This window comes from Leptonychotes weddellii, chromosome 12, assembly GCF_054177405.1.
Source record: "Leptonychotes weddellii isolate Sample4059 chromosome 12, ASM5417740v2, whole genome shotgun sequence".
NCBI classification, from domain to species: Eukaryota; Metazoa; Chordata; class Mammalia; order Carnivora; family Phocidae; genus Leptonychotes; species Leptonychotes weddellii.
Genome location: NC_138380.1, coordinates 77,054,108 through 77,080,695, shown reverse-complemented (window position 1 = coordinate 77,080,695; position 26,588 = coordinate 77,054,108). Strand labels below are relative to the sequence as shown.

The 26,588-nt window shown below is 39.4% G+C and overlaps 2 protein-coding genes across 3 annotated transcripts in view; one reads left to right on the top strand and one right to left on the bottom strand.

Moving 5' to 3' along the window:
* The window catches only part of LRRC17 (leucine rich repeat containing 17), a 30,940-nt gene extending 8,082 nt beyond the window's left edge, over positions 1-22,858 (bottom strand). The window contains exons 1-2 of one of the 2 annotated variants that reach the window (XM_006731905.3): positions 22,477-22,858; positions 5,393-6,301 (exon numbers count right to left, since the gene is read on the bottom strand). In XM_006731905.3, coding sequence (XP_006731968.1) covers positions 5,393-6,164 — 772 coding nt within the window. In that variant the 5' untranslated portion in view covers positions 6,165-6,301; positions 22,477-22,858. Of the gene's footprint in view, positions 1-5,392; positions 6,302-6,907; positions 8,265-22,476 lie in introns of those variants that run through there. The other variant, XM_081800652.1, reaches the window with a different exon arrangement.
* FBXL13 (F-box and leucine rich repeat protein 13) overlaps positions 1-26,588 on the top strand; it is a 169,191-nt gene that overhangs the window by 54,392 nt on the left and 88,211 nt on the right. The window contains exons 5-9 of the mRNA XM_081799706.1: positions 391-517; positions 5,574-5,769; positions 8,855-8,907; positions 12,750-12,850; positions 22,407-22,536. Coding sequence (XP_081655832.1) covers positions 391-517; positions 5,574-5,769; positions 8,855-8,907; positions 12,750-12,850; positions 22,407-22,536 — 607 coding nt within the window. The remainder of the gene's footprint in view (positions 1-390; positions 518-5,573; positions 5,770-8,854; positions 8,908-12,749; positions 12,851-22,406; positions 22,537-26,588) is intronic.

The window sequence follows — 26,588 nt, the reverse complement described above, 5'->3', positions numbered from 1 at the left end:
CATGGAGACAACTGAGGACAGATCAAAGAAATAATTTTTTGACATTAAATGTTTGGAATAATTATTGAAAATGTCTGTGGCATTTTCTTAGGTTTCAGAAGCAGAATAGGGTTTTATTTCACAATACTCAGGATCTCACCTCTTCTTAGTTACTCCGCTGCTACCATATTGGTCTAAGCCACTATCAGCTCTTGTCTGGATTATCCCCAAAGTGTCCTAAGCCCATGTGATACAGTCAAAACATAGATCATGTCATTTTCCCAGATGGCTTCCAGTCCTCCAGACGATAGAATCCTCCTGTTGTTCCCATCTCACTATGAATAAAAGCCCAAGTCCTCATTAAGGTCCAATAAAGCCATTAAGGACTATAGGTCTTCCTTGCCACCATAGGCGGTATCTCCTAGGTTCTGGAAAGCAGGCTGTTTATCAGGACTTGCTTGCTGAACCCACATCTGCTGGGTTGGACATGGGGTGGATGACAGAGACCTCCCAAGCAACCACTGTAGGACAAGCTGAAGTGAGTAAACCACAAATTAATGGGTAGAAAAAAATGTTTATGAGAACTCCCTGAAACCCAACTTAAGCAGTGTGACGGGCCTGTGGATGCTAGAAAGGGACTATGAATTGCAGAACCAACTCTGGCATTGTCAGCAGTAAGAACGGGGTAAAAATAGGATCCACAAGTAAAACCAGGAAATGCAACCCAAAGCCTTTACTCCTATGGCTTAGAAAAACATGGAAAAATCTTATTTGTTGTACTGAGGAGTAAAAACAGTTCTTTAGTTCTTTCATCTTAAACTTGAATGAGAATTGCAAATATTGATGCTAAGTGTGTGTTTCTTTGATAAAGATTATATAAATACGAATTTCCCCAGGCCACAAGTCACATTTGGTCAATGCCTCCATTTCTAGACCAGGCACCACGGAGTTATTTGCTGCTACTTAAAATTCCTGGTGAACACTCAAAAAATACCTCATTTACTCTATTATCACCCTTGACAACCTTACCCCTCCCCAACCAAAACCTGCTGAGTTTGAGGAGTAAACTGGAAAATTTTCTCCACGTAATTTCCCATTTAGTGGGCTATCTTAGTTGTCAGCAATGTCAGAACTACTCTGAAGGCTCAGTAACAGCAGGCAAAGAGCCATAAATGACCCTGATTTTGCAAAAAAAATCTTACTAATCATTGTTCAAACTAGCAGTGAAATTAACTTCAGAGACAGCTAAGAGCAATTTACCTGCATAATTCTCCCCGGCCCTAATCTTAGAAGTAAAATGAATCCTTAAAAATTGTAAATTATTCTGGTAAATGCGAAGCCAAAAGGCAGTTTTCAACTCTCATGTTCATGGATTTTTGGCAAATCCATTTACCTCAATATGGCATAAACACGCCTTTCAACTAATCTCACATTTATTCCCTTCGAGAGACTAAGTTTTGTCGGCCAAGTGCCTGTCCTCCAGTGAATAAAGCTATTATTTCTTTTTCTTGCTGTCAAACGTTTAAGGCAAAATCAGTGATCTTTGAGGTCTGTGTGGTCAAACTCGCACGTATTGGGTACCCTATGCACACCATCTGATTTTCATCATCTGTCAGCCAGGAAAGGCACAGCTCCTGAGTTAGGGGAATCTGTATTTGAGTTTCCTGTGTGCTTCTTGTACATGGCATATCGTACAGAGCCTAAGAGGAGAGTCAGTACCAGGAGAAAGCAGCCAGAAAGCTTTTCTATATTTTTCTTGGTTAATAGATGTACCTAGAATCTTGAAGGAAGAAATGACATTGCATGGCGGTCAATGGCTTGGGGACTGCCTGTGTGACTTTAGAAGGGCAACTTAGCTTCTGTTTCCTCCTTTATGAGGGTAATGATAGTGCTCTTTGAAGGTTATGAGGAGTAAATTACATAATGCATGTAAACTACCATGTCTTAGGCACACGGAGCATTTAGTTGACAGCTAATTAATACCACTGCTAGTTCTACTCTTGCTAGCATGTTTTAGGCTTCTTTAGATTCTACATAGTATCTAACATGTGGAACATAAGCAAAAGTATTACTACACTTTGGCAGGGATTCTTCATATTTGACATTTGGTATCTATTTATAGAATGGAATAAGGAAAATGACAGTAAATTAAATTCAGATAGTCATACTTGAATTCTAGCCATGATTTTTAATTCTATGTATTTTTATTTTTAAAGGTTGCTTAAATTATTGCTTTTGCAAGAACAAAGAAAGCAGCTCAGTTATTATCATCCGTCTAAAGCACATGGCCCTGTGCCAGGAAGTACCTGGGAGTATAGGAGGTTTAAGAGACAACACCATTGCCTTTAAACTTATGGGAATCAACAATCCCCCATGATGAAAAACAAACAATAACTGAATCAATAGATTTATATCAACCATAGTGAAAGCAATTTATATTGATATTAAAAGACAAAACTACCCTTTATTTTGTAATCTAAAAGGTCTATGCTCTGATTTATGTAGTCATTAATGTCTGGAGGAACTTGAGTTGTCCTTTCATGGATGAGCCAGTATTATTATATATATAAAGTGTGTATGCCATGAAACTTTACATTGTTTCCAGCAAATAATATGTGTATTTTAAAACAAGGGGCACTGTCTGCATCCCAAATTTATGGGGCATATCTGGAAGGCTGTGTTTAGACAACAATAAGTTGAGGAAAGAAAAAAATAAAAAATGTATCTGTTTTTATAAGTTGACATTTGCCAAAAGAAAATGGGACAAAAATATCATGGAAAATAAGACAAAGGCAGAAATAGGCTCATTGTGGAGGGAAATAGACCAAGAGCAGTAAAGCAGTAAAAATGGAAGCTATTTCCCTTCACGTTATTTTGTTGTTGTTGTTTTAATTTTTTTTAAAGTAGGCTCCACACCCAGTAGGGAGCCCAACACGGGGCTTGAACTCACAACCCAGGGCTTGAATTCACAACCCTAAGACCGAGAGTCAGTGCCTAACCGACTGAGCTGCCCAGGTGCCTGCACGTTATCTATTCTTAAATTATAGTGTAATCTAGCTGTAGAAGTCTTCAATTTTGTGTTGATGGCATTTTTCTCAGATAATCAATGAACCTAACTATACATATTTTCTCTTTATCACCTATTGTAGCAAGTGCAAATTAACTTTAGCTTGAGGGGAGAGCCTCAGCTATATCAAGTAATTTTTTCTTTTTTTTTTTAAGATTTTATTTATTTATTTGACAGAGAGAGATACAGCAAAGAGAAGGAACACAAGCAGGGGGAGTGGGAGAGGGAGAAGCAGGCTTCCTGCCGAGCGGGGAGCCTGATGTGGGGCTTGATCCCAGGGCCCCGGGATCACGACCTGAGCTGAAGGCAGATGCTTAACGACTGAGCCACCCAGGCGCCCCTATCAAGTAATTTTCCTAACCCAAGTCTAGGATTAGCAACTCTGGTATTAACTTTTTTAAATTAAGTTTTTAATCTAAGCATCACAAAGGCACTCCTAGTAACACATGCTTTTCAGCATGGAATATTAAGTACTCACTGTAACAACATCAGGGAAATTCTAACCCAATCTGGCTGCAGAGAAACAGCATACACTGACTTTTCTGGAATTCTTTATGCTTCCATTGTTGAGGCAGATTTTTGTTTCAACATGATCAGATTAAGGAAGACGGCAGGATCAGGCAGACCAAGGTTCGAATCTTTGCTTTGCTGCTTACCTGCGAAACCTCAACCAAATGACTGAACCTCCCTAAGCTTCATTTTTCCCAACTGTAAATGGGGATCCTACTACTTTCCTGGAAGCTGTGGACAGCATGTGTGTGGAGTACCTGGAGAACAGTAGGTGTTCAATGAGTGAGCACTTTCTCTCAAACTCAGAGGATCCTGGAATGGCATCTCCCTGGTTATGATGCCGTAATTGTTCTCCTATGGCAGCAGATGATACACATTTCACAGGGTGTTGTAGCAAGCACCCCTTTCCATGTCCCAAGGCCTTGGTGTGCTCTAACAAGGTGCCCCTCTGGAGTCTGAGAAGGAGGGCAAGGCTTGAGCACTTCTTTGCTGATAAATGAACAGATTTTCTCCTGGTTCAGGTTGCCTGCTTCTTCAGCGTCAACAAATTCCTGCCTGTGGTTCCCCGAAAGGAGCCTGAGTTTCTGTGTTGCTCTTAACCTTCTCTTTTTGTTCTTAAAGAAACAAAACAAAGCAAAACCTCCTAAACTAAATGGAAGGGATGACATCATGTTCTGATATGACCCTAACCCAATGACATCTAGCTTTAGTTGAATAGTATGAATAAGTCATTAATCCATGCCAGAAATGAAACAGACACTGTCCGGGGCACCTGGGTGGCTCAGTCGTTAAGCGTCTGCCTTCAGCTCAGGCCCTGTTCCCAGGGTCCTGGATTGAGCCCCATGTCGGGCTCCCTGCTCAGTGGGGAGCCTGCTTCTCCCTCTCCCACTCCCCCTGTTTGTGTTCCCTCTCTTGCTATATCTCTCTGTCAAATAAATAAATAAAATCTTTAAAAAAATAAAAAAGAAAGAAAGAAAGAAACAGACACTGTCCTATGGCAGGTTATCCCAGGGTAGATTAGCAGTTCCCAGATCATACTTCAAGAACATCTACACTAACCTGTCAAGAGCATTACTAAAATTTCCCATTTTCTTATTTTGTGAATTAATCCTGCATGTGCAGACCCTGCTCAGTATCAGACCAAGACTCTGTGGGCTGTATAACTCAGCAATGATTTTTTTAGGAAGTAGGTAATATTCTGGAAAGATTTCCTTAGCCTCAGTTTTCTTGGATTAACTACTTTCAACTTAGTTCTTTCAATATTTTTAGGTTTTAATTTGGGAACAATGAAGATACAGGATATTAGCAAGCGTTTATTAAAACCTTGAGACCAGATTCTTAGAAGTACGGACATGAGGTCACTACATCCCACTTGGCCTCCCTCTCACAGTGCTCTTGCCTGTCCTCTTCCACACGTGATTTCCCTTGAGGTAATTTTCCCACAGATGCACGCCGTGTTTTCGCTTTAAGTCACATTAGATAGACAGCATTTGGACTTGTTTTTTATACCCAATTGTTTACCTAAATTATATGACATTGTGATTTAAGATAAAGGGGATTCTTGACAGCCACAGCTTCTGATTAGCAAGAGTAGGACCCAACTGGCTGCCCTTCCTGAGCACAGCTCCTATCCTCCTCTACTGTCCCCCCAAATCACCAACCACCTTGAGTCTAAACCCTAGAAAAGCTTGGAGTAAATTCCATTGTCATTGGGGAAAGACCTCTGGTGGAACTGACACGAGGAATCCCAAGGCATGGTGGAGTGGAGGGAGGGTCTAAGATTCAAAGAGCATTTTTAATCATCCACGAAAAGGAAAAACTAAGAAGCTTACAAACCTTTCCGTTTGCAGTCCAGCGTTTGTATGGGAAACACGTAATTGTAGCAAAGAGAGGTGTCCACCTCGGGCTTGATGACAGGGGGTCTCCCGGACACTTGGGGTCTCGGGTCTAACTGTTCGCTTTCTTCTTCATTGCATAACTGTTCAGATTTTATCTGCCGCAGTTTTTTGTTTTTCAGTTCGTAGGGGCTTTCACACTTGGCGTAGTTCCCCAAATTCCGGTTTCTTGGAATCCGCAACATGGAAATAAGCGTTTCCATCTCACAAGTACAGTGCCAGGGGTTGTCGTAAAGACGCAGGTAGCTCAGGAGAGGCGTATAAATGAACACTTCCTCCGTCAAGACTTTGATTTGGTTGTGCTGCAGGAGGAGAGTGGTCAGTTTATTTAAACCAAAGAAAGCCTCGTTCTCAATTTTGGAGATCTCATTCTGTTGCAGATCCAGGCTCTTGAGCCTTTTAAACTTGGCAAACATCTTGTTCTTCAATATGCGGATCTTGTTTCTTGCTAACAACATGTGCAGCAAATCCTGAGGCCAGTCAGGCAGCACGTAAACTAGTTTTCTTTCCTGGCAATCTAAGTATTTCTCGTGAAGATACGTGTAGACTTCGCAGGGGAGGCCTGGTGCGTAGCGTTTGACCGGGTTGGAGCCTCTCCTGCTCCCACCCGCCCTGCCATGATTCGCTCGGCCTCTCGGGCCCCCGGGGCTTGCCTTGCGGAGCTCAGCGGCTTCACAAAAGAAGAGCAGAATTACCACGGTAACCACGCGCATCCTGACATCCAGCTGGTCCCAATTACTTGGTGTGACAGACGGAACAATGAAAGTATTCCTCTGAAATCCAAGGTTGGGTAATCTTAACTAATGCAGTTCAGGAATGATGAGGCCCAGCTGAGGTACGAGGGGAGTCTCTAGGTTGCAGGAGAAAAAAATATATGAAGAGCCATTGTGAGCATTGTGTTAATAACAGCAGCTTTAAAAAAAAAAATTCATTTTCTTTATATATATATTTTATTGTAGTATAATTGACATATAACATTATGTTAGTTTCAGTTGTGTAACATAATGATTGGATATTTAGTAAGTTTTTTTGAGCAAAGACATTGCAATTAATAAAGGCACATTCTGAACAGTGGTGTAGTGCACCCTCCCACTTGCCTGGTTTGGTGGCTAAACGTTTGGGCCCTGAGTTGGAATGAAGACTCTCCTAATTCCTTACCTATGTGACCTCATGGGGCACCTGGGTGGCTCAGGCAGTTAAGTGTCCGCCTTAGGCTCAGGTCATGTTCCCAGGGTCCTGGGATCCAGCCCCACATCCTGCTCCTTGCTCAGCAGGGAGTCCGCTTCTCCCTCTGCCTGCAGCTACCCCCTGCTTGTACACACACACACACACACACTCTCTCTCTCTCTCTGACAAATAAATAAATAAAATCTAAACAAACAAAAAAACCCCTATGTGACCTCAAGCTAGTTATTTAACCTCATCTTCAGTATCTGTAAAATGGGGCTGAGGATACCGTGTAGTGTTGTTGGGAGAATGAAACAGGCTCATGCGCAGAAGACACTCATCAGTGCCAGGTCCTGGGGAAGTACTCCACAGTGTTAGGGCTTAGCATCAGGAAAACTGAAACATGTAATGTATCAGCACAATTGGATTCAAGACATTAAAGGGATTCTTCTTACAGCCTTGAGACATGCAAAAAAAAACAAAAAACAAAAAAGAGTAGGTCTCCAATGGCTGTCCTCCCCAGCTTATTTTTTTTCTTTCCTGGACTGTCTCCCAGTTAACCAGCCACACTGAATGTGAGATCCAGAAATGCTCAAAGTATACTGCCCTGTCCTTGTCAAGTCTTGCATATCTTGGCTCGAATGTCACCTCAGCAAAGCCTTCTCTGAGCACTCTATTTAAAGTGGCACCTTTTCCACTTGCTAGCCACTCTCCACTCCCTTTTTTATTTTTCTCCGTAGTACTTATCACCATCTGTCAAAGTAGATATTTTACTTCTTTTGTTTACTGTCAGTCTCCCCCATCTAGGATGTGAACTGCCCAAAGGCAGGGATTTTCATCTTTTTTGTTTACCGCTGTATTTTTGGCACCTGTAGAGTTTCTGACACATAACGGTTTTTTGATAAATACTTGTTGAATGCACGAATTACTTACTCTCACGTAACTATTCTATAAAAATATTAATATCATCAGTTTAGTTATTACATTGTTTTCAGAATCAGTTTATAATTAATAACATTTCTGTTGTTATTATTGTGGGGCTAAGTGGTTATGAGCAGCAGATGTGTTTTCTATTCATTGTAGCAGTGTGAATGCCAGGATCACCCCCCTGCCTGGAGTCTTCCTGCTTGATGGGGGTCTCCCCCACCTCGAATGACTTCCCCCTCTTTGCCTCACGCATTTCTCCCCTTTACTGTTTTGTGTCCTCTCCCCTAGATACTTCTTTTCTGTCTCAGATTTGGAGTTTTACTTCCTGTCGGTATAGACCGGAGTGCAGACTGGGTAACGCTCTGCTATCCAGATCTTTGTGTGCATGTGTAATCTTCCCTGCGAGACCATCAGCTGTGCAGTTTCCTCTAGTCCCAGAGTTAGTCAGGCACTTGGCCATTCCGATCCTCCACTTCTCTGTCTGCAATTCATTGTAAACTGTATGTAAATCTCATTTAAACAAATCATAGGGGCGCCTGGGTGGCTCAGTTGTTAAGTGTCTGCCTTCGGCTCAGGTCATGATCCCAGGGTCCTGGGATCGAGCCCCGCATTGGCTCCCTGCTCTGCGGGAAGCCTGCTTCTCCCTCTCCCACTCCCCCTGCTTGTGTTCCCTCTCTCGCTGTCTCTCTCTCTGTCAAATAAATAAATAAGATCTTAAAAAAAAGATAAATATTTTGTTAATTATTATGCATGCTGAATTATTTCTAATATCCATGCTGATGTATGAGGGGAACATGTGCTGATGTCTGTAACTTACTTTAAAATGCATAAAAAATAAGATGGATTGAAGGATAGATAGAAAGATGGATGTATAGATGCAAATACAGTGGAATATAAATAGAATCTAGGTAGCGGGTATACCATTCTTCAAGTTCAACTTTTCTGTGTTTGAAAATTTTTACAATAAAATGATAAAACAAAACCCAAAAAAGTTGTGCCACGAAAAAAAGCAGGTTGGTTTTCTTCCCAGCTAAAAGCTCTAAGTATATACTGTTTTCCAAAGTAGTATTTTCCTTTTTTCCCCTTTCTTCTGTAGTCCTCAAATGAAAATAAACATGTGTATATATTTTAACTTTAAAGCCAGAAGAAATTGGTTGCTGGGAAAAGGAACCATATACTTAGAATAAATTACTTGCCAAGGGTTTTGTTTGTTTTCTAATGAATACACTGCATTGAACATAGGAAGGAAAATTTTAAGTTTAAACATTTGTGCTATGTTGTTTAGTGATGTTTAACTTGTTCGGTTTAGGCCTCTGTACAAATCTGCAAAAGCTGAATGTCTCTGACTGCCCAACACTCACAGTGAGTATATGAAGCTTTAAAAATTTTACTCTTACTTATATAGATTCAGACTTGCTATATTGCAGTGCCAATACAGAGATTTTGCCAAAATACATGCCTGTGTGCTCATTTAGGATCAAATGTGTAAAAAAGCAAACTATGTTAAACATTGGCAAGAAGTTTTATCCCATTTGTATAATGCTATTATTAATCCTGTAGCTATATGCCTAAGGTTGGAGTCTCTGGAAAGTGGAAACTATTCAACAATTACACAAAAATGAACTATATTTATATTTAGGGCCATGTGTGTATGAGACAGAAAAAAATTGGGTCCCAGTAAAGACAATAGGCTCATTTTAGTGGTCTTCATGGCTACCAATTGTGTGCAAATGGAGACAGAAATGAACATATTACCCTTGGCAGTTCCTTCCTGGTCCCTGTCAGGTTTTTTTACCCTGATCAGGCTTTTCTTTTACTTCCAATCTGTCTTCCCCTGTGAGCACGTACACTTTCTAAGAGGCAGATCGGATCATTTCACTGCCATTTTCCATCATTTATACACATTCGTGTGTCATCTACATTATTCGATAAAGTCAAAGCTCTTTAACATTACTATGCCTTGGGAGACCCTCGGTGGTCTTGCCTCTGCCTCCTTTCCCAGCCTCATCTTGCTCCAATTCCTGCACACACATTAAGTTTCAGCAACCATACACTGCTACACTTTCTTTGCTGCATGAGCCAAGCTGCTCCTTGTTTGTTTTGCTTCTGCTCGGGCTGTGCTCTTTGCATGGAGTGCCCTTTTGCTTTGTCCTCAGGTGTTGCTTTCCTTTTTGTCAGGCTTTAAGGCTTACTTTAGGTACCACCTCCTTTACCAAGACATCCCTGTCCCCCAGGGCTGGGTTTGTTGCTGCTCCTCTGGGTCCCTATAACAAGTAGCCCTCATCACAGCATTTCTGCCTCCTCCACTAGCCCAAGAGGCCCAAAGGGCAGGAGCTGTGTCTTATTTTCTGTGGTAGTCCTAGCACACAGCACAGATATTGGCATAGTAAATAGTCTACAACATTAAGAAGGAATGAAATTGTATGGAGATACCGAGTAGGTAATGGAGAGCATGGCATAGAACTTGAGATTCCATCTTGGGTTGACATTTTTGTATTCTTAATTACATTACAAAAGTGAATATGATCAACCTAGAGAGAGAAAGTAGGTATGAGAAGAGAATTTAGGATTGAACCTTGGAGATTGCTGACTTTTAAAAGTAGGTAGAGGAGAAAAAATAGCAAAGAATCTTAAGAAAAAACAGTAAGAGGGGGCGCCTGGGTGGCTCAGTTGGTTAAGCATTGGCCTTTGGCTCAGGTCACGATCCCGGGGTCCTAGGATCGCGTCTTATATCAGGTTCCCCGCTCACTGGGGAGTCTGCTTCTCACTCTCCTCCCTGATCCTGCTCTCTCTTGCTATCTCTCTCTCTCTCTCTCAAATAAATAAATAAAATCTTAAATAAAGAAAAGACGAAACAGTAAGAGAAGTAGGGTGAAAACAGAAGAGCCTGATTTTGTCATGCTCTTCATTAAGCAGCAACTCTAGCATGACATCCACACCTCCCAGAGTCGTCATTCTAGTTCTTTCTTTCAAACTTCTGTTTCATTCTGTGGAATGAAACCTACTACATTAAAGATATATTTATCTTTATCTAAAAAGATATATAGGGAATCTATATGCTATAAAATATAAGTGTTAGAGGGAATTGAAAATGAATCAAGTTTCAGTTCCTGCCCTCAGGGAGCTTCAGTTCTACACTTGAATAACAGATCACAGTCTTTAAATTTGCCTCTCTAATAGGAAACAAATGCCATCTGCATTGAATTTGTGAACATCAAAGTCTTTTCCAATTTTGGAGTCTAATACTAGGCTGATAATTTTATCCAGCCACACTTTACTATTGTTTTTCCCTTTGAAGCATAGACTGGGAGACAGGTTTACATTTAACGAGTTGAGCAACATTCATTCACAAAGCTTTGTTTCTAAGAAGCTTGCCTTATGAATATATTACATTCGGAAAGATTTGGGTGCATTGTGGACCAATTCAGAAACCATTTTGCAATGAAGATACTCAAACAGTGTTTGCATTTATGTGCTCATGCATTTGGGGGCTGAACCTTGAGCTCCTTTAAATGCTGAGAATGGGATTCGTCTGAAGTTTCTTCGATGTCCAAGCTCCTCCAGACAGGAAAATGCAGTGAATGGTTTGCTTCCTTATCTTAAAGGAAAAATGAGCTTCCTCTTTGGTACATAAAACATACTTCATCTTCCTCTTCCTGGCCCCATATTTGCATCTTCTCTGTGGCTACCTCCCCGAGGGTGTATTAGCCAGCTTCCTATCCTTTCCTTGCCCCATCTCACTTGCATTTTGGCCATTCAATAGGTGCATAATCACTTTGATATTTGGTTGGCACCATGAAACATTTTTGAAGATGGATTTCATTTATATTAAATTACAATGCCATTTATTACGATTCTTCATTCCTTCTGGGAAAGTTGTACCATATATATATATATATATATATATATATATATATATTTTTTTTTTTTTTTTTTTTTTTTTACTCTATCCACGTATACTAAATCCTGCATTTCAGTGGTGGAATATGTAGGAAAATTGCTGGCAGCTTGAATGCAGTGGCAAGAATACAGTGCTTATTGAATCCCTGCACTTGCACTCATGCAGCGTCAGCACACAGAGCATTTCCTATAGCAGAACTGCAGGAATTTGTTATTGTATTATCCATGACTCCGAGAAATAGCTAGGAATAGAATGCTAAACATTAATGATCCTACTGAAAATAAACCTTTGCCATCCTTAGAGGTGTTGGAGGTGGCCCTATTGAACATGCAGAATTCTTTCCCAAACCATATTCCCTAGGCAAGGGACAATTTACTTCTTCCAGCAATGGCCTACTCTTTCTAGGACCAATGTGCCACAAATATTTACAACTAGCTGACCTTGTCGGTGTTCCTGGGGAGACTCATCCACCATCATTAAATAAATAAAAACCTGCTGCTACTTACTCATACTAGAGCATTTTACAAGCAGTTACCCATACAAGAAGCAGCTCCACCACAATCAAAGCTTGCAATTCATTTGGTCTTGTAAATGTCAGTTTAGGGCTGAGGCTTGAAATTACTATTTGTTTTCCTGTCTCTCTCATGTCACAGTCACTCTGTTTTCTTGTAACTCAGTGTCAGCTATGGGGGAGGGCTGCTTGAATCTTGGAGAGTCTCACCCAAACACAACACCCTCAACACTGAACTTCATGTTCAAAATGTATGTACCTTTTTTTTTTCTTTTGCTTCAGACCATTTCAAGTAAATTTGGTGAGATTCGGTTTAGCTGTTTTAATATGTTCACTATAGGACCACAGAAACTTAATTACACACACACACACACACTTCCATAAATATATATGTGTAAATATGGACTCACTTTTACTATTCCTGTCTTTCAGAATGATTCTAGCAAGTTTAAAAATAGATCAGGTTTTAATCACTTTCATGCATCTGAAGAGTCAGGAGTGGTTGACACTTTGACACTTGAGCTCAAATTTCCTGTCAGCGTTGAACTTGCAAGGGTTCAAATTTTAACAAAGTGTCACTGTGATGGAATGGGATTTTATTTCCAAAGAAAGGGCAGGGGAGAGAGTAGTGAAGCTTCAAACAAAACCATCACCTTCTGTTTAATTTGATTTACAACTAATAACCAAGAATATGAAGAGACCAAGGCCTGCATGTACTTTTTCGGAGAGAGATAATGGGGAAATCACAAAACCTGCTAGACTTTGCTAATTCTCCCCTCTGTTTTCATGCAGGATGAATCAATGAGATACATCTCCGAGGGCTGTCCTGGAATCCTGTACCTCAATCTATCCAACACCACCATCACCAATAGGACGATGCGAATCCTGCCCAGGTAAGGCTTGTGGTATCTGTATTACCCTGGAAAGAGCTCTGCCCCTCGAGGCTCTGGCTCGCTCCAGCATTCCCCTTCTGCCAACACCCCCTCCCCCAATGTGGCCCCACAATGGTGGTTACTGCACTGCTGCTTTCACGTCCCCAAGCTGGCGCCTATTCTGTCCCGCCCCGGGGGAGTGGGGGGGGAGCGTCCAACTTAAATAACGGGTCCTGTGCTTGGCCAGCGTTTTTGTGTCACTCTTGGAGCAAAGTGCCCAGTAGCTTGAGTTAGGTTCTGCCTCTTTATGGTCCTCCTTCCTGGGCAATGGAGCCTGGCTCCTAAATTCTAGTCCCATGTCTGGACTTCTCAACAATGGAACACCAGTGTCTTCCCTCCTTGGACCTTGAGCACTGCAGGCCCACACTGCCTCTTGCCCTGCTCTGGTCGCCTGCTGCTACCTCCATCACCTCCAGGAAACCTGGTACTTGTTGTTTTTCGACCTATGGACTCTTGACAAACCTGAACACAAATGTTGCTTTTCCTCAGCTAGTGCTTCTTTGGAAGAGAAGGGACAGAAGAATACAAGGCATCACCAAACATTGACAGAATATTCAAATTCTGCCTTCAGCTCACGTCATGATCCCAGAGTCCTGGGATCAAGCCTGCATCCCTGGGTCTCCCTACTCAGTGGGGAGTCTGCATCTCCTTCTCCCTCTGCCCCTCCCTCCACTCATGCTCTCTCTCCTCTCAGATAAATAAAATCTTTTTTTTTTTTTAAGTGCATCATGTTTATAGCTGCAACATTGCAAATACCATAAAAGATTGAGGAAATATTCTTTCAGGACTTGGAAACTATTACCTGATTCAGCAAAGAAGTCACTCATGTCACTGATGGACGAGTGAAGTCTGCATATACATCTTTGTTGTTTCACTTTTGTCTTACTCATGAATGTAAATGAAAATATTCAGATTGAAACTATACCCATTCCTCAATATTTTTGAACTTTGTTTTTATATTTTGGTGAAAACAAGAAATACGTCAAAGTCACAGAATTTTATTTTTCCTTTGAACACAAAGAAGACAAAATTACTAGCTGCATTTATAAGTTTGGCAAAAGTCCATGTAAGCATTGTGTGAGAATCTATTGACTATATCGACTTTACAATAAAGAATATTGTGTATTTTATTATTATTTATAAGTTGTGTGTTATACGTATTTCCTATCTCTAAGATAGTAAATGTAAAATAGTAAGCTGTACAAATTTATAGTAAACATATACACATTTATATGCATATATGTTTTTAAAGTGCCAGTTCTTAGATATTTACCAGTACACCAATAATTAAAGATAAAATAATTTAAGAACTAATTTATATTTTTATAATTTTAGTCTCCTTATCAGGAACATAGTCTAATTCTAAATTTTTTTCAAATGTTTTATTAAATATCTCAAAATTTTGTTTTATGCATATGGCTAATCTTTGTGGTATCTCTTCAATTGTCACTATGAATGCTATCCTTTCTGATTTTAATTTCTCATATTTTCTAAATGGTCATTTTTGGACTTGGGTACAGTACAAATATCTTTTAAGGTTTTAATTTGTAAGATTTAGTTGATTTCTTTCATTTGTAAGATTTAATATGAAATGACCTCTAAATAAGAATTTAGGCAAAGTTTCTAAGATCTGATAAGTATTGTTCTCATTTTCTAAACAAACTGTTGTATATTTGATTTTCTCTTTGACCCAATAATTATTTAGAAGAGAATTTTTGATTCCAAGTAGTTGAAGTTTCTTTGATTAAACTTCTGGTTTTAATTTCTAATTTTGTACACTGTGGTCAAGAAATGTGGACTGAATTATTTCTATCTTTTGGAATTTATTGAGATTTTGTGGTGGACTAGTGTATATAATTAATTCTAGTAAATCATCCATGAATGTTTAAAACAAGAGAGTTTCTTTTAGAGAAAAAAATTTCTACGTGTATGTGTATATATGTATATAAATTCTTGATATTTCATAGTATAATAGTGATATTGGTTGCCTTTTATAATCAAGCTTCTTTAGTTTATTTTGATATTTTTATTTTACATATAAATATTAATAAGTAGTATGTTTCATTATAGATTATAGCATTTATTCACATAAGATTATATTCTTTATCGTGGTTGATGTTTCTTTGCCTCAGACTCTTTATCTGCTCTTAATATAGTCACCTTTGTTTCCTTTTGCTTGTGATTTTGTGGAATAATTTTATGTGTCCCTGTATTTTTATTTTTTAAAAGACTTTATGTATTTATTTAGAGAGAGAGAGCATGTGAGCGGGGGGAGAGGCAGAGGGAGAGAGAGGATCTCAAGAAGACTCTGCTGAGTGGGATCCCACGACCCTGAGATCATGATCTAAGTTGAAATCATGAGTTGGCCACTTAACTGACTGAGCCACCCAGGTGCCCCTGTATCCTTGCATTTTTAATCTTTATGTTGGTGTATTTTAGATTTGCCTTTTATATGAAGCACATAGCTAACTTCTATCTTAAAATTTTTAATTCTGCCTTTTTAAGAGGATAGTTTAGAAGATTAATATTTCCTTTCAAAATGGAGTATATGGTCTTATTTTTATCATCTTGCTTTATGTTTTTGATTTTTCTGTTACTGTACTGTACTCACTGTTTTCACCTTTTGCTATATACACTATGTTGTTGACTTTTATTGTCTCAAGGTATTTCAGAGGTATGTGCACATTCTGTTCTGTATTCTAACCAATGGCTATTTGTATTTTTTTTTTTAAGATTTTATTTATTTCTTGGAGAGAGAGAGAGAATGAGCGGGGGGTGGGGTGCAGAGGGAAGGGGGCAGACTGACTTGGGGCTCGATCCCAGGACCCAGGGATCATGACCTGAGCTGAAGGCAGACGGCTTAACCGACTGAGCCACCCAGGCGCCCCTGTATGGTTTTTTTAAAAACATCCTTTTAATATGTATTTCTCCAGTTATCAAAGTCGTGATGGAACCATGACTTTGGCCCCTCTCCCCGTGTTAGACCAGAGATCTAATACACTTTCATTCTCCCCTGAACTTGTTGCTTCTCTACTTCTATCCTTTGTACATAAACACATATAAATCACGAGTTTTATTAATCATTTAACTTTCCTTTTAATATTGACTTTCATGTTTGTGATGATATTTATAATTATGTAGTCCTAACTCTAGTTTTGTCATTCATTGATGGTCCATTTGTTCCACAATTTCCTTATTCTTTAATTCTGATTTTTATTCATCCCATGATGACTGGAAATATAGTTTTAAAAAGTCTTTATCCGAAGAATAAACGGCCATTGCTTTCTGAAAATTACTTTCTTTTGTCTTGGAGGGTGAGCATCTCCTCTTGGCATATGGTTCTTGAATTATGTCCCTTACTTTACTCTTAAAATCCTACAAATACTGCCCCATAATCTTTGATATTTCATGTTAAAGAGAAGTGTAAAGCCAGCTTGATTTTTTTGTTCCTTTGTTGGTAACTTATTTTTTCTGCCAATATGCTTGCAAGAATTTCCTTTTTCCTGAGAAATTAAAAACATTTTCCAAACTTAATTGTATTCTTTCAATTAACTTTTCCTGGAACATAGTAAACCTTCGAACATTAAAACTTCAATCTTTTCTCAGCCAAGGAAGCTATTTTTCTTTTTTAATGCCTTTATTCTATTTGTTCAGGTTTTATCTTAAGAATCTTCTTTTATTTATAGGTTGAATTTTTATTGCTGTCTTTCAAAGCTGTCATCTCTCTTGTCATTTTTATCTCTGTATATATTTCCTCAGCATACTACGTTCTCTATATCAGTAGTTCTCAAAGTGTGTTCCAAGGATAGCTGTGTTGCAGTAAATGTTTAATAACTAGTTTGGGTAGAGGCTAAGGGGATGTTCTGATTTCTGTGGTGTGAAAACTACCACCATGATCAATTTCAAGCTACCAACATGATGTATCGAATGTGGAGTTGGGAAGAAATGCTAATAGTTGGTTCTCATGGGCTGGTGTAAGCCAGCTCCAGTGACACCACCTTGGAGGGCCCCGACCTTCTCAGGAGTTCTAGAAAGTTCTCTAGTCCTCCAATATAGAATATCACTCAGTACTTTTCTTTAGCCATTCCATATTGAGATACGTATGTGTATGAATATATGTGCATGTATGAATGTGTGTGTGTGTGTGTGTGGGTGTATATATATATATAGAGAGAGAACATATATGCTTGTGTGTGTGTGTAGAAAGAGAGAGAATATATTACAAAATCCATTAAATTCCCATGTGAAAATCTGAACTTACAAAGTAGGTGATTTGGGATAGCATACTTTTAGATCATCTTTTCTCCTAGGAAATTTAAAATAATACTACAACCATGCATAGTTTTTAGGGACATTTATTGTACAAACGAAGCTGTACCTTTAATGGGCAACGGAGAGAAAAATAGGACCCAAAATGAGAATTTTGTCTTGATTTTAACTCTAGTTCTTGCTATTGAGAGAACATCCAGGGTAAATGCACTTGATCTTGACGATTTTTATCAGATGAAAAAAATGTAACCGACTTTCTTATCTATGATAAAAATATATTTCATAATGACTCTCTATTTTTGCTCTGTTTTCCACTGTTTCAAATATGCATGGGTATGCAAATGTGTTCTTTAAACTATAAATAACCAGAGAAATGTTGTTTGTGCTCTTGTCATTCTCTCTCCAGTGCCTTTAGCCTTTCTTTCCAAAGAAACCATTTGCCAGAAGAAAAATATAATTTGTTTGCCCTTCTTGACAACGTTGAATTGCCAGCTTCTTATCTGAATATTTTTCCTCACTTCTTTAGGGACTTGCTCAATTTTCTAAAGTTGAAAATGAGGGCTGCTCCTGGCTCATGCCCATTCCAGGACATGTTTGCCTTTAAATATTTCCTGAATCAAACCCTTTCCATTCATTCCACAACCTAGGTGGCACTCTCAGCACTTCATTTGCCATAGCATCCTGATGGTTCACCCTTGGTCTCTCTTTCCTTCAATCTGTTCTGCCTTATGCTGTCAGAAGTATCACCCTGGAAAAATAGTCTTGTCATGTCTTTGACAAGCTTAGGGTCTAGACTCTTCCCTGACAGTCCTTAACATTATCTGATCAAAACTATCTGCCCAGGTTTCCCAAGGGAGGCCCTTAACTCTGGTCACCAGATTGCTGCATGCTTCTCATTCTTTACAGCTGGAATGCCTTTCTCCTCCTCTCTGCTAAGCCATAGCCTTTACACCTCAAGTCATATCATCTACCAGAATTCTGCAATGATTTCTTCTTTCCCTGAAACCTAACAGCAACATTCATTCACTTATTCACCATGTATTGATCAATTATTGTGTGGGAGACATTCTGGGCATGCAGGAGAACCTCAGGTTTGTCACAAGAAGTTGTTCACTGGACGAAATGACTCCCAGATTGAAAGTCCCTAGATGGCCGTCTTCAAAGTGGAACCTCATGGGAACCATCAGTTTGAAAACCCAGCACAGGAGGAATCCTAAGTGGCCCTGTAGACCTTTCTAGGGATTTACAGGGCCACAGACTTAAAGCTGTTGGGGATGGGAAAATAATCAGTTGACAGTGAAATCACTTGGCAAATAAAGCTCCTTAATGGAGCATCATACGTTACAGTGGCATGGTGTTTAATTATTTTTCATATAGATTCTTCAATTGGCTCGGAAACTTCTTATTTATAGGTGCTCTCATGTTATATAGTCTTACCAGTAACCATCAGAATGGGGCAGAGTAAGCTGTTGCCTTGCCTGGACATCCTCCAGGTCTTCCCTATGAATAAGAGGTCAAAACACTGCATTTGGATTTCAGCAGAAATTCTATTATGCAAAACTGCCTCTGTGAAACTAAAGAGCCCAACACTTAACTTAAAAGAAACTTAAGGCCTTGTCTTGGTGATTTTTCAGAGAAATTTTTGTTTAAATACATAACTCTACATTCCTTCCAATAGTAATTCCCTCAGGTATTGGCGATCTAACACAGAAGGTTTCAATTCGTTAATGGAAAAAAGCCAAAAGAAAAAAAGTGATCTCTGTAGTTTCTATAAGAACTGTGACTCTTAAAGATTATAATAGCAGTAGAAAAATAAGTCACAAAGGGAACCCCTCCCCCCATTAGAAACACCTAGTTATCAAATAATGAGGAAAAGATAAACACAGGCTGCAAACACTGCCTCAAAGTAGAATTAGAAATACCAAGTTGTCTCTGGCTTGAGAAAATGATGAACCAGATCTTACTCACGTAAGGGACTTATTTCTTTGCCAAAATTCAGAATAAAAAGTTGCAGTATTGCATAAAATTTGCCAAGTGATTTCACTGTCAACTGATTATTTTCCCATCCCCAACAGCTTTAAGTCTGTGGTCCTGTAAATCCCTAGAAAGGTCTACAGGGCCACTTAGGATTCCTCCTGTGCTGGGTTTTCAAACTGATGGTTCCCATGAGGTTCCACTTTGAAGACGGCCATCTAGGGACTTTCAATCTGGGAGTCATTTCATCCAGTGAACAACTTCTTGTGCCAAACCTGAGGTTCTTAACCTGGGCTCAGTGGATCCCCCAAGGAGACCAGGGATGGACTTCAGAGGTTCCATGAATTTTGATGGGAGAAAAATAATCTCTATTTTCACTAAGCTCTAACTGAAATGTAGGTAAAAAAAAAAAAAATCACAGTAGTATTAGCAGTTCCTGGGACTCCTCGACCATATAAATCTCAAACATTTTCTTATTATAGTTGTTACAAGTATCTCAAAGTATCATTATTGACACTCATCACTAGTTCAAAATCATGGGTAGTTATTAGCCCTGCCACTAGATCTTGTTATTTAACATGCTAATAAAGAAGCACATATATTATTATTCCACTCATTTGGTTTTTTAAAAATTTTGATAATGATATCTTTCAATATAATTAGCTGCTTTTGTAATTTTAAGTATTTGGTAATTTTAAGTATTATTTTACGCATTAAAAACATTATGCTGACAAAGGGTCCATAGATCTAGAGGTATGTTACACACAAAAACGTTAAGAACTCCCCATTCAATTCCTACTTTAAGTATTTGGGGGTTTTTTTGTTTTGTTTTTAAGATTTTCTTTATTTATTTGAGAGAAAGAGAGAGAACAAGCAGAGGGAGGGAGAGGGACAAGCTGACTCCACACTGAGCGCAGAGCCCAATGTGGGGTTCGATCCCAGGACCCTGAGATCATGACCTGAGTCGAAATCAGGAGTCAGAGGCTTAACCGACTGAGCCTCCCAGGTGCCCCTCTACTTTGAGTATTTGTTAACTGATCACAAGGACTTAAAAAAAATCAGACAATAGGCTTGGGCTAGATTTGAATATATTTGAATATGCATGATTTTACAAGTGACAGCTACATTATTATAATTAAAGACAGACTGATATAGAGGTTAAAAATGGGTTAAGAACAGTCTGCAAATGAGTGGGCAACACATCAGGGGAATAAAAACTACATCAGAGGCTATCAGTCTCACTGGAGTTAAAACAGATTAAAAAGGGCATTAAACCTTGATCAAAATGAGGGTGTAGATGTAACGTGAGGTCTCCCAAAGTCTTGGTATCACTTGTATACGCCACTTTTGTCAGATAAGCATCCATTCCATTACATGGAAGAAGATAGTACAAACTTCATAAGAACAACTAATATGCTATTATATGAAATAGTAGTAGCAAGAATATATATTTTAAAGCTTCTACTTGCTGATTTTAATCATCAAAAATCATCCTTAATAAAATACTGTTATATCTATGTTCTCATGTAATTGTCATACCTCTGAGAGGAAAGAGTGGATAGAATTATATCCATGTTACAGATGAGAAAACTAAGATTCAGGAAAGCTGGACACAGTTGGTCAGGGTTAAAAAAAAAAAAGAGAGAGAGATAATATTATAATCTCCACTTAACAGACGCAGAAACAATCCGTGAGAGGTTCGGGAAGTTGCAGTAAGTGTCGGGGCTGAAATTCGAATCCAATTTGGTCAGATTCCAAAACCTTGTGCATTTTCCACTGTGTTGTGCTGTCTGCCTTACTATTCCTTTCTCCAAATTAGAGAGCTAAAGGGTTGTTAGAAATGACAACCTCCCACACACACCCCAAGAAAACCGTACTTTGCTCCGTTGAATCACAGGGATACACTCCAGGGAGAGGAAGGAGAGGAAGAGAAAGCGTTTCCAAAACTTTGACATAGCCCTTGGTTAACTCAAGGGCCCCAGGAAAGGGGACGTGTCCTTGGGATGTTAGTGCTGCTTTCTGCTCCACGGCCCTGCCCACAGCCACTGGGGAATCCAGATGGCGTCCCTCTTTGTTCTGTTGAATCTCATGGACATTGCTGGAGGGGAATGTGTGGTCTGCATCAAATCAGTCACTATGGAATGGAAATCATTATATATCATATAGATGTGCTTTTCAAATTTTAGGAATAAATCTGATTAACTGTCCATGCTTGCATATCTTATTTCCCATTTGCATGAAAGTAAATTTTACTAGTCATTTGTGGGCTTTTGAGGGACAGAGAGGCATCTTCTTCCCACTTTTCGTTCTTTTTGCTTTCCAATTTGCTGTTAAACTGTTGCAGATCACAACCCAACAGCACGTTGTTAATTCCATTACAAGGGCGAGCAATAGTGGGAGTTACTGCACTTTAAAAAAAAAATGCCAGGCTTAGGAAGGCTTGGAAACTTGTCCACAGAATGTCCTCAAACTGTAAGCCCTTGCACGGTTGTACAGGCTCATCTTAATTACCTCCCTTTTTTCTGGAAGCAATCATTTTGGTCATGGTGGTAATGCCATATTTAATCTGTTTGAACTCCAGTGAGATTGATAGCCTCTGATGTCATTTTTATTCCCTTCATGTGTTGCTCAACTCATTTGCAGACTGTTCTTTTTAACCCATTTTTAAGCTCTCTATATCAATTAGTCTTTCTTTAACTATAATAATGAAACACAAAAGCATGCATATTCAAATTTTTTTTCAAACCATTTGCTTATCATGTCCATTTTGGGAGCTTGTTATGTTTAACTTTGCCTCCTTTCTGCCCCAAATCCTCACTGTCATGCAACAGTTAATCACCATTTAAATGTTTACAAAGGGTTTGTCCATCTACACGTTTTGCACGTTGTTTTGGTGCCCCAAAGATAAAACTTAAATGCAACAATACTGCAAATATTTTAACTTTGGTTTCAAACACAAACTAATGTCCAAACAATAGGAATGCACAAACGTCCCCCACCCTCAGAGCTCTCCCTCAATCAGCCTTCTTAAAAATCTAGGCAAATCTCTATTTTCATTTAAAATGTAATGATGCACTATCTGATATACTACTCCAAGCTCCTTCACATAACAGGTAGAGCATTAATAATTACGTTCAACTGCTGAAGATCTGCAAAGAGAAAAGAGTAATTGATAGTTTTACTTCTCTTTGTCATAGTGGCTTAAGAAAGATGTGGAAAACGACTCAAATATAATCCCTTTCCTTCCTCTCTCCTCTCGCCCCTGTCTTTTCAGGTACTTCCAGAACTTACAGTATCTTAGTTTGGCTTATTGCAGAAAGTTCACAGACAAAGGTTTACGGTACCTGAATTTAGGGAATGGATGCCACAAGCTCATCTATTTGGACCTTTCCGGCTGCACCCAGGTTTGTCTTTCAGTCTTCTCTTTCCTGCAGCAAGCGAGGAAGTCCTCCGGGGGACGGGCTACATCCAGCCCTCATGTTACACTAATGCTGTGCGCGGACTGCAGCACACTTTTCAGAGGTTTTGAATTACATAGCCACAGCTGCTTAAATTTTCCCCAGGATCGCTACTATAGGCTCTTGGCTTCCTTCCACTGGAGTGTCATATCCACACACAGGCCGAGCTCATTGGATGATGAAACAGACCACTTCTGTGTAGATACTTTGAGCACAATTATAATACCAGAGTCCAAATGTTGAAAACTAGAATTGCTACCAAGATACAAACAAAGGGAAAACCTTCTGGGGGGAGAATTTGCAAAGCACTTCCTGAAAAGTCAAAGAGCTCCCCCAGGGGCTTCAAAAAATAAATAGCATTGGGTAAAATGCCACAAGTGCTAAATATAACAAAGGAAATACAACAAAGATTGTAATTTTTAGAATTGCATTGTGTCGTGGGGCAAAAGAACATGAGGGTTTGAGATCTACATGGGGAAATAGTTAAGTCTGCAGGAACAAGACGAAGGAAAGTTGGGTAGAAACTGGGGTTGTAGCTGTGGAGGGTAGGCCAGCGCACTTTGGAAATAGTTGCTGCCTCGTCGGTAGTTTCTTCTGCTCTGTTTTGGTAGATTTAAGTCACGATTTTTTTAACTTCTTTTCTTCCACCTCTCTGTGTATTCTGTTACTATTAGTATCATAGTATGATCATCCTTCTGTGAAAATAATATAATAGCACAGATGGAAACTGGCTGAAACATTGATAGTTACCATTTGCTGAGTCGGTGTTATATGCCAGGCACCATGTTGAGTGCTTTACACAGATCAGATTCATTGCTCATACAAATGCTGTATAGTGTGCATTGATTACGCCCATTTAGAAATGAAGAGACCAAGGCTCCCACGGTTGCACACCCCGTGAAAGCACGTGGCACTGGTGCCCTTGTAAGCACCTGTTGGTACATATGTGGGCAGGTCGAGTCCCCTGGAGGGAATACAGGCAGAGTATGGGTTTCTCCTCCAAGTCCTTAAATGGATAGAACTTAGCTACTCACTGTCACTGGCATTCCATGGTTCCCTGGTACACTAGGCAGTAGGGAGGATGTAGGGGAAAGGTGGGGAGGGCTCTAAGCTAGGCTTGGAACATCTAGAAGTTACATTTATTTCTGATCTACTGATGTGTAGCTTGCTAAACATCAACATCTACCATCACTCTATGACTGAGATGGACTTAACATTCTCTCCAACTTGACTAAACTCTAGCCCCTGACCTCCCTTTCCTTGGAGCATTTATTTTAGAAAACTTGCAACTGTACATTCTTTCTTTGCTCTCTTTAAGATAGATAAAAAACCTCATTAAAAACTTCTTGATGGTTTTATAACCCAGGAATGCCTTCCTCGAGGGCCTGGGAGTCACTTTGAGTTTCCCCAGTCCCTGTGGGGGAGGGTAGGTGCTTCCTTTCGCTATGAGTGTCAGTTAGCAAACACAAATGACCTAATCACAGAGCAAAATATTTGCAAGTTCAGGAATAACTCAATGTTTTTGACACGTACCTTTAAAAGATACATCCTCCAGGATTTTTCCACCAGCTCACCCAGTGCTTAAAAACCCTCCCCCAGAGTGTAACTTACCTCTTTGTTCTTTTCAGTTTCCACAAGGTAATGATTGTAGCAACAACATACAATTCATACACAGACACACAGACACACATACACATGTCCTAAGGATACATATTCTCAGACACAGTAGAGTCAAAATGAGAGGTTTCTAATCTATGTGCCTCTGGCCAGATACGCAAAACACAAGGACATCATGTATCTATTTTTAAATGTTGAGCCAACATTTGAAATTTTTGGAGTCTTCATAAAGAAATCTAGACTTCCAGCTAGCGAAATTGGGCCTGCAGTGCCATTCGGCCACAAAGGCCCGGGACTGAGTTGGCCTCACCCCACTGAAATGGAGCACGCTGGCCTCTCCTCCGCTCCATAAGGTCCACACGTGCCCAGACACCTAACCATTCAACTGCATCGCCTACCTGTCCTCAGTGGGTATTTAAGTTTGGTCTGAGTGTATAAAGAATAGATTTCTTTTCCTGAATTGTCCCTTAATTTTTAAGTCTCAAACCACAGTGAAGCTAGTATTTCACATCACTATGCAAAAGAATGTTAAATTTCTTTTGTTCATCCGTCTTCCACTTCCATTTGTTTATTTAATAATTCAACAGAGATTTAACTCCAGGTGTCAGACACTGTTTCAGTCACTGGAAATTGTGCCGTTTCAAGCTAAGCCCCGTTAGGCGCCCCGGGAGTAAGAAATGGGCTCGTTACGAACCACAGATATCTTGAAAATAGCTGCTGCTCTGGAAGCAGAAAGAATTGGTAAAACTTGGATGTTACTGCTTCTGAGGGATTTGTTAAATTCTATGAGGAGGCTCCCTTTACCTCCCCAGCTCTGGGTGTGAGGACAGTTTCACTCTTCCAGGCCTACATGTATTGATACGACGGTACAAAAATGGTTTCAAAGAAGGGAAATCGATGATTCACAGATTTCTCTGGTTCTCCGCTTGGAAACTAAAAATCTATTTTCTTTTTATAAGTTTGGAATTTTGTACTATGAAGTCATGTGTTAATGTATCTGCCCAAGAAGAAAGGTCCTAGTAAAACAAAAAGACTTGAGAATAGAAGCTCACACTTACCTGCCTTTCGCTGGTGTTACCGAGCGCCTGCTGATACTGCGCACGGTGATGAATAAAACAGCGTCCTGTCTTCTAGGAGCTCTGGATTAACATAAGCAAAGTATGTCAAGGGCTAAACTTTAACGCAGTCATGGCTGCCAAAAAAAGAAAGATGTATTTATACAATATTGTGAAAGTATTTTAACAACACTTGTTAGAAAAAAAAAATAAATGCATGGCGGAGAACTGCAAAGAAAAGTGAAAATCGATTACACATGTTTTAGAAATACTCTGCATTCTTTTGGGATTGGATAAAGAGTGCAGGTGCATTAAGTAATAGGACTGATTTCCTAACGAATACCAGCATTTGCACACGTACTTGCATGTCATCATCTTTAATGTGGTTGAGGTGATGCCTCTAGGCAGTTTCTTCGCAAAAAAGCCTTTGCTCGCTCGGCCCTGACTGAGGATACAACCACTCTAGTGAGCTCTTTCGCTATCCACTGAAACCTCTAACCATATACTTATCACTTTGAGTTTCTTTTTTCACTTTTTAAAACCTCTGCTTTTTTTTCCCTTTTTACATGTTAAACACAAAAATACAAGAAATAAGCAAAATATTTAAGTTATCTGAGAATTCACCACTCAGAAATAACAAACACGTTAATAACGTTTCAGGATAAGGCTTCCTGGTCTTTTTTCTATGCACAGAGATACTTCTTTTAAACTCAAGTGGGTTATACAGTACACTTACCTTTCATTTAACATTTCATAAAGTTAACACCTCTCTATTTTATTAAATATTTTCTTATAACTTACTTTTTTTCTCTTCTTTGTTTTAAATTTTATTTTATTATTTTATGTTAATCACCGTACTTTATATCATTAGTTTTTGATATAGTGTTCCATGATTCATTGTTTGCATATAACACCCAGTGCCCCATTCAGTACCTGCCCTCTTTAATACCCATCACCAGGCTAATCCATCCTGCCACCCCTCTTCCCTCTAGAACCCTCAGTTTGTTTTTCAGAGTCCATAGTCTCTCATGGTTTGTCTCCCGCTCCAATTCCCCCCCTTCATTCTTCCCCTCCTGCTATCTTCTTCTTCTTCTTTTTTTTTAATATATAATGTATTATTTGTTTCAGAGGTACAGGTCTGTGATTCATCAGTCTTACACAATTCACAGTGCTCACCATAGTACATACCCTCCCCAATGTCTATCACCCAGTCAGCCCATCCCTTCCACCCCCACCACTCCAGCAACCCTCAGTTTGTTTCCTGAGATTAAAAATTCCTCATATCAGTGAGATCATATGATACATGTCTTTCTCTGATTGACTTAT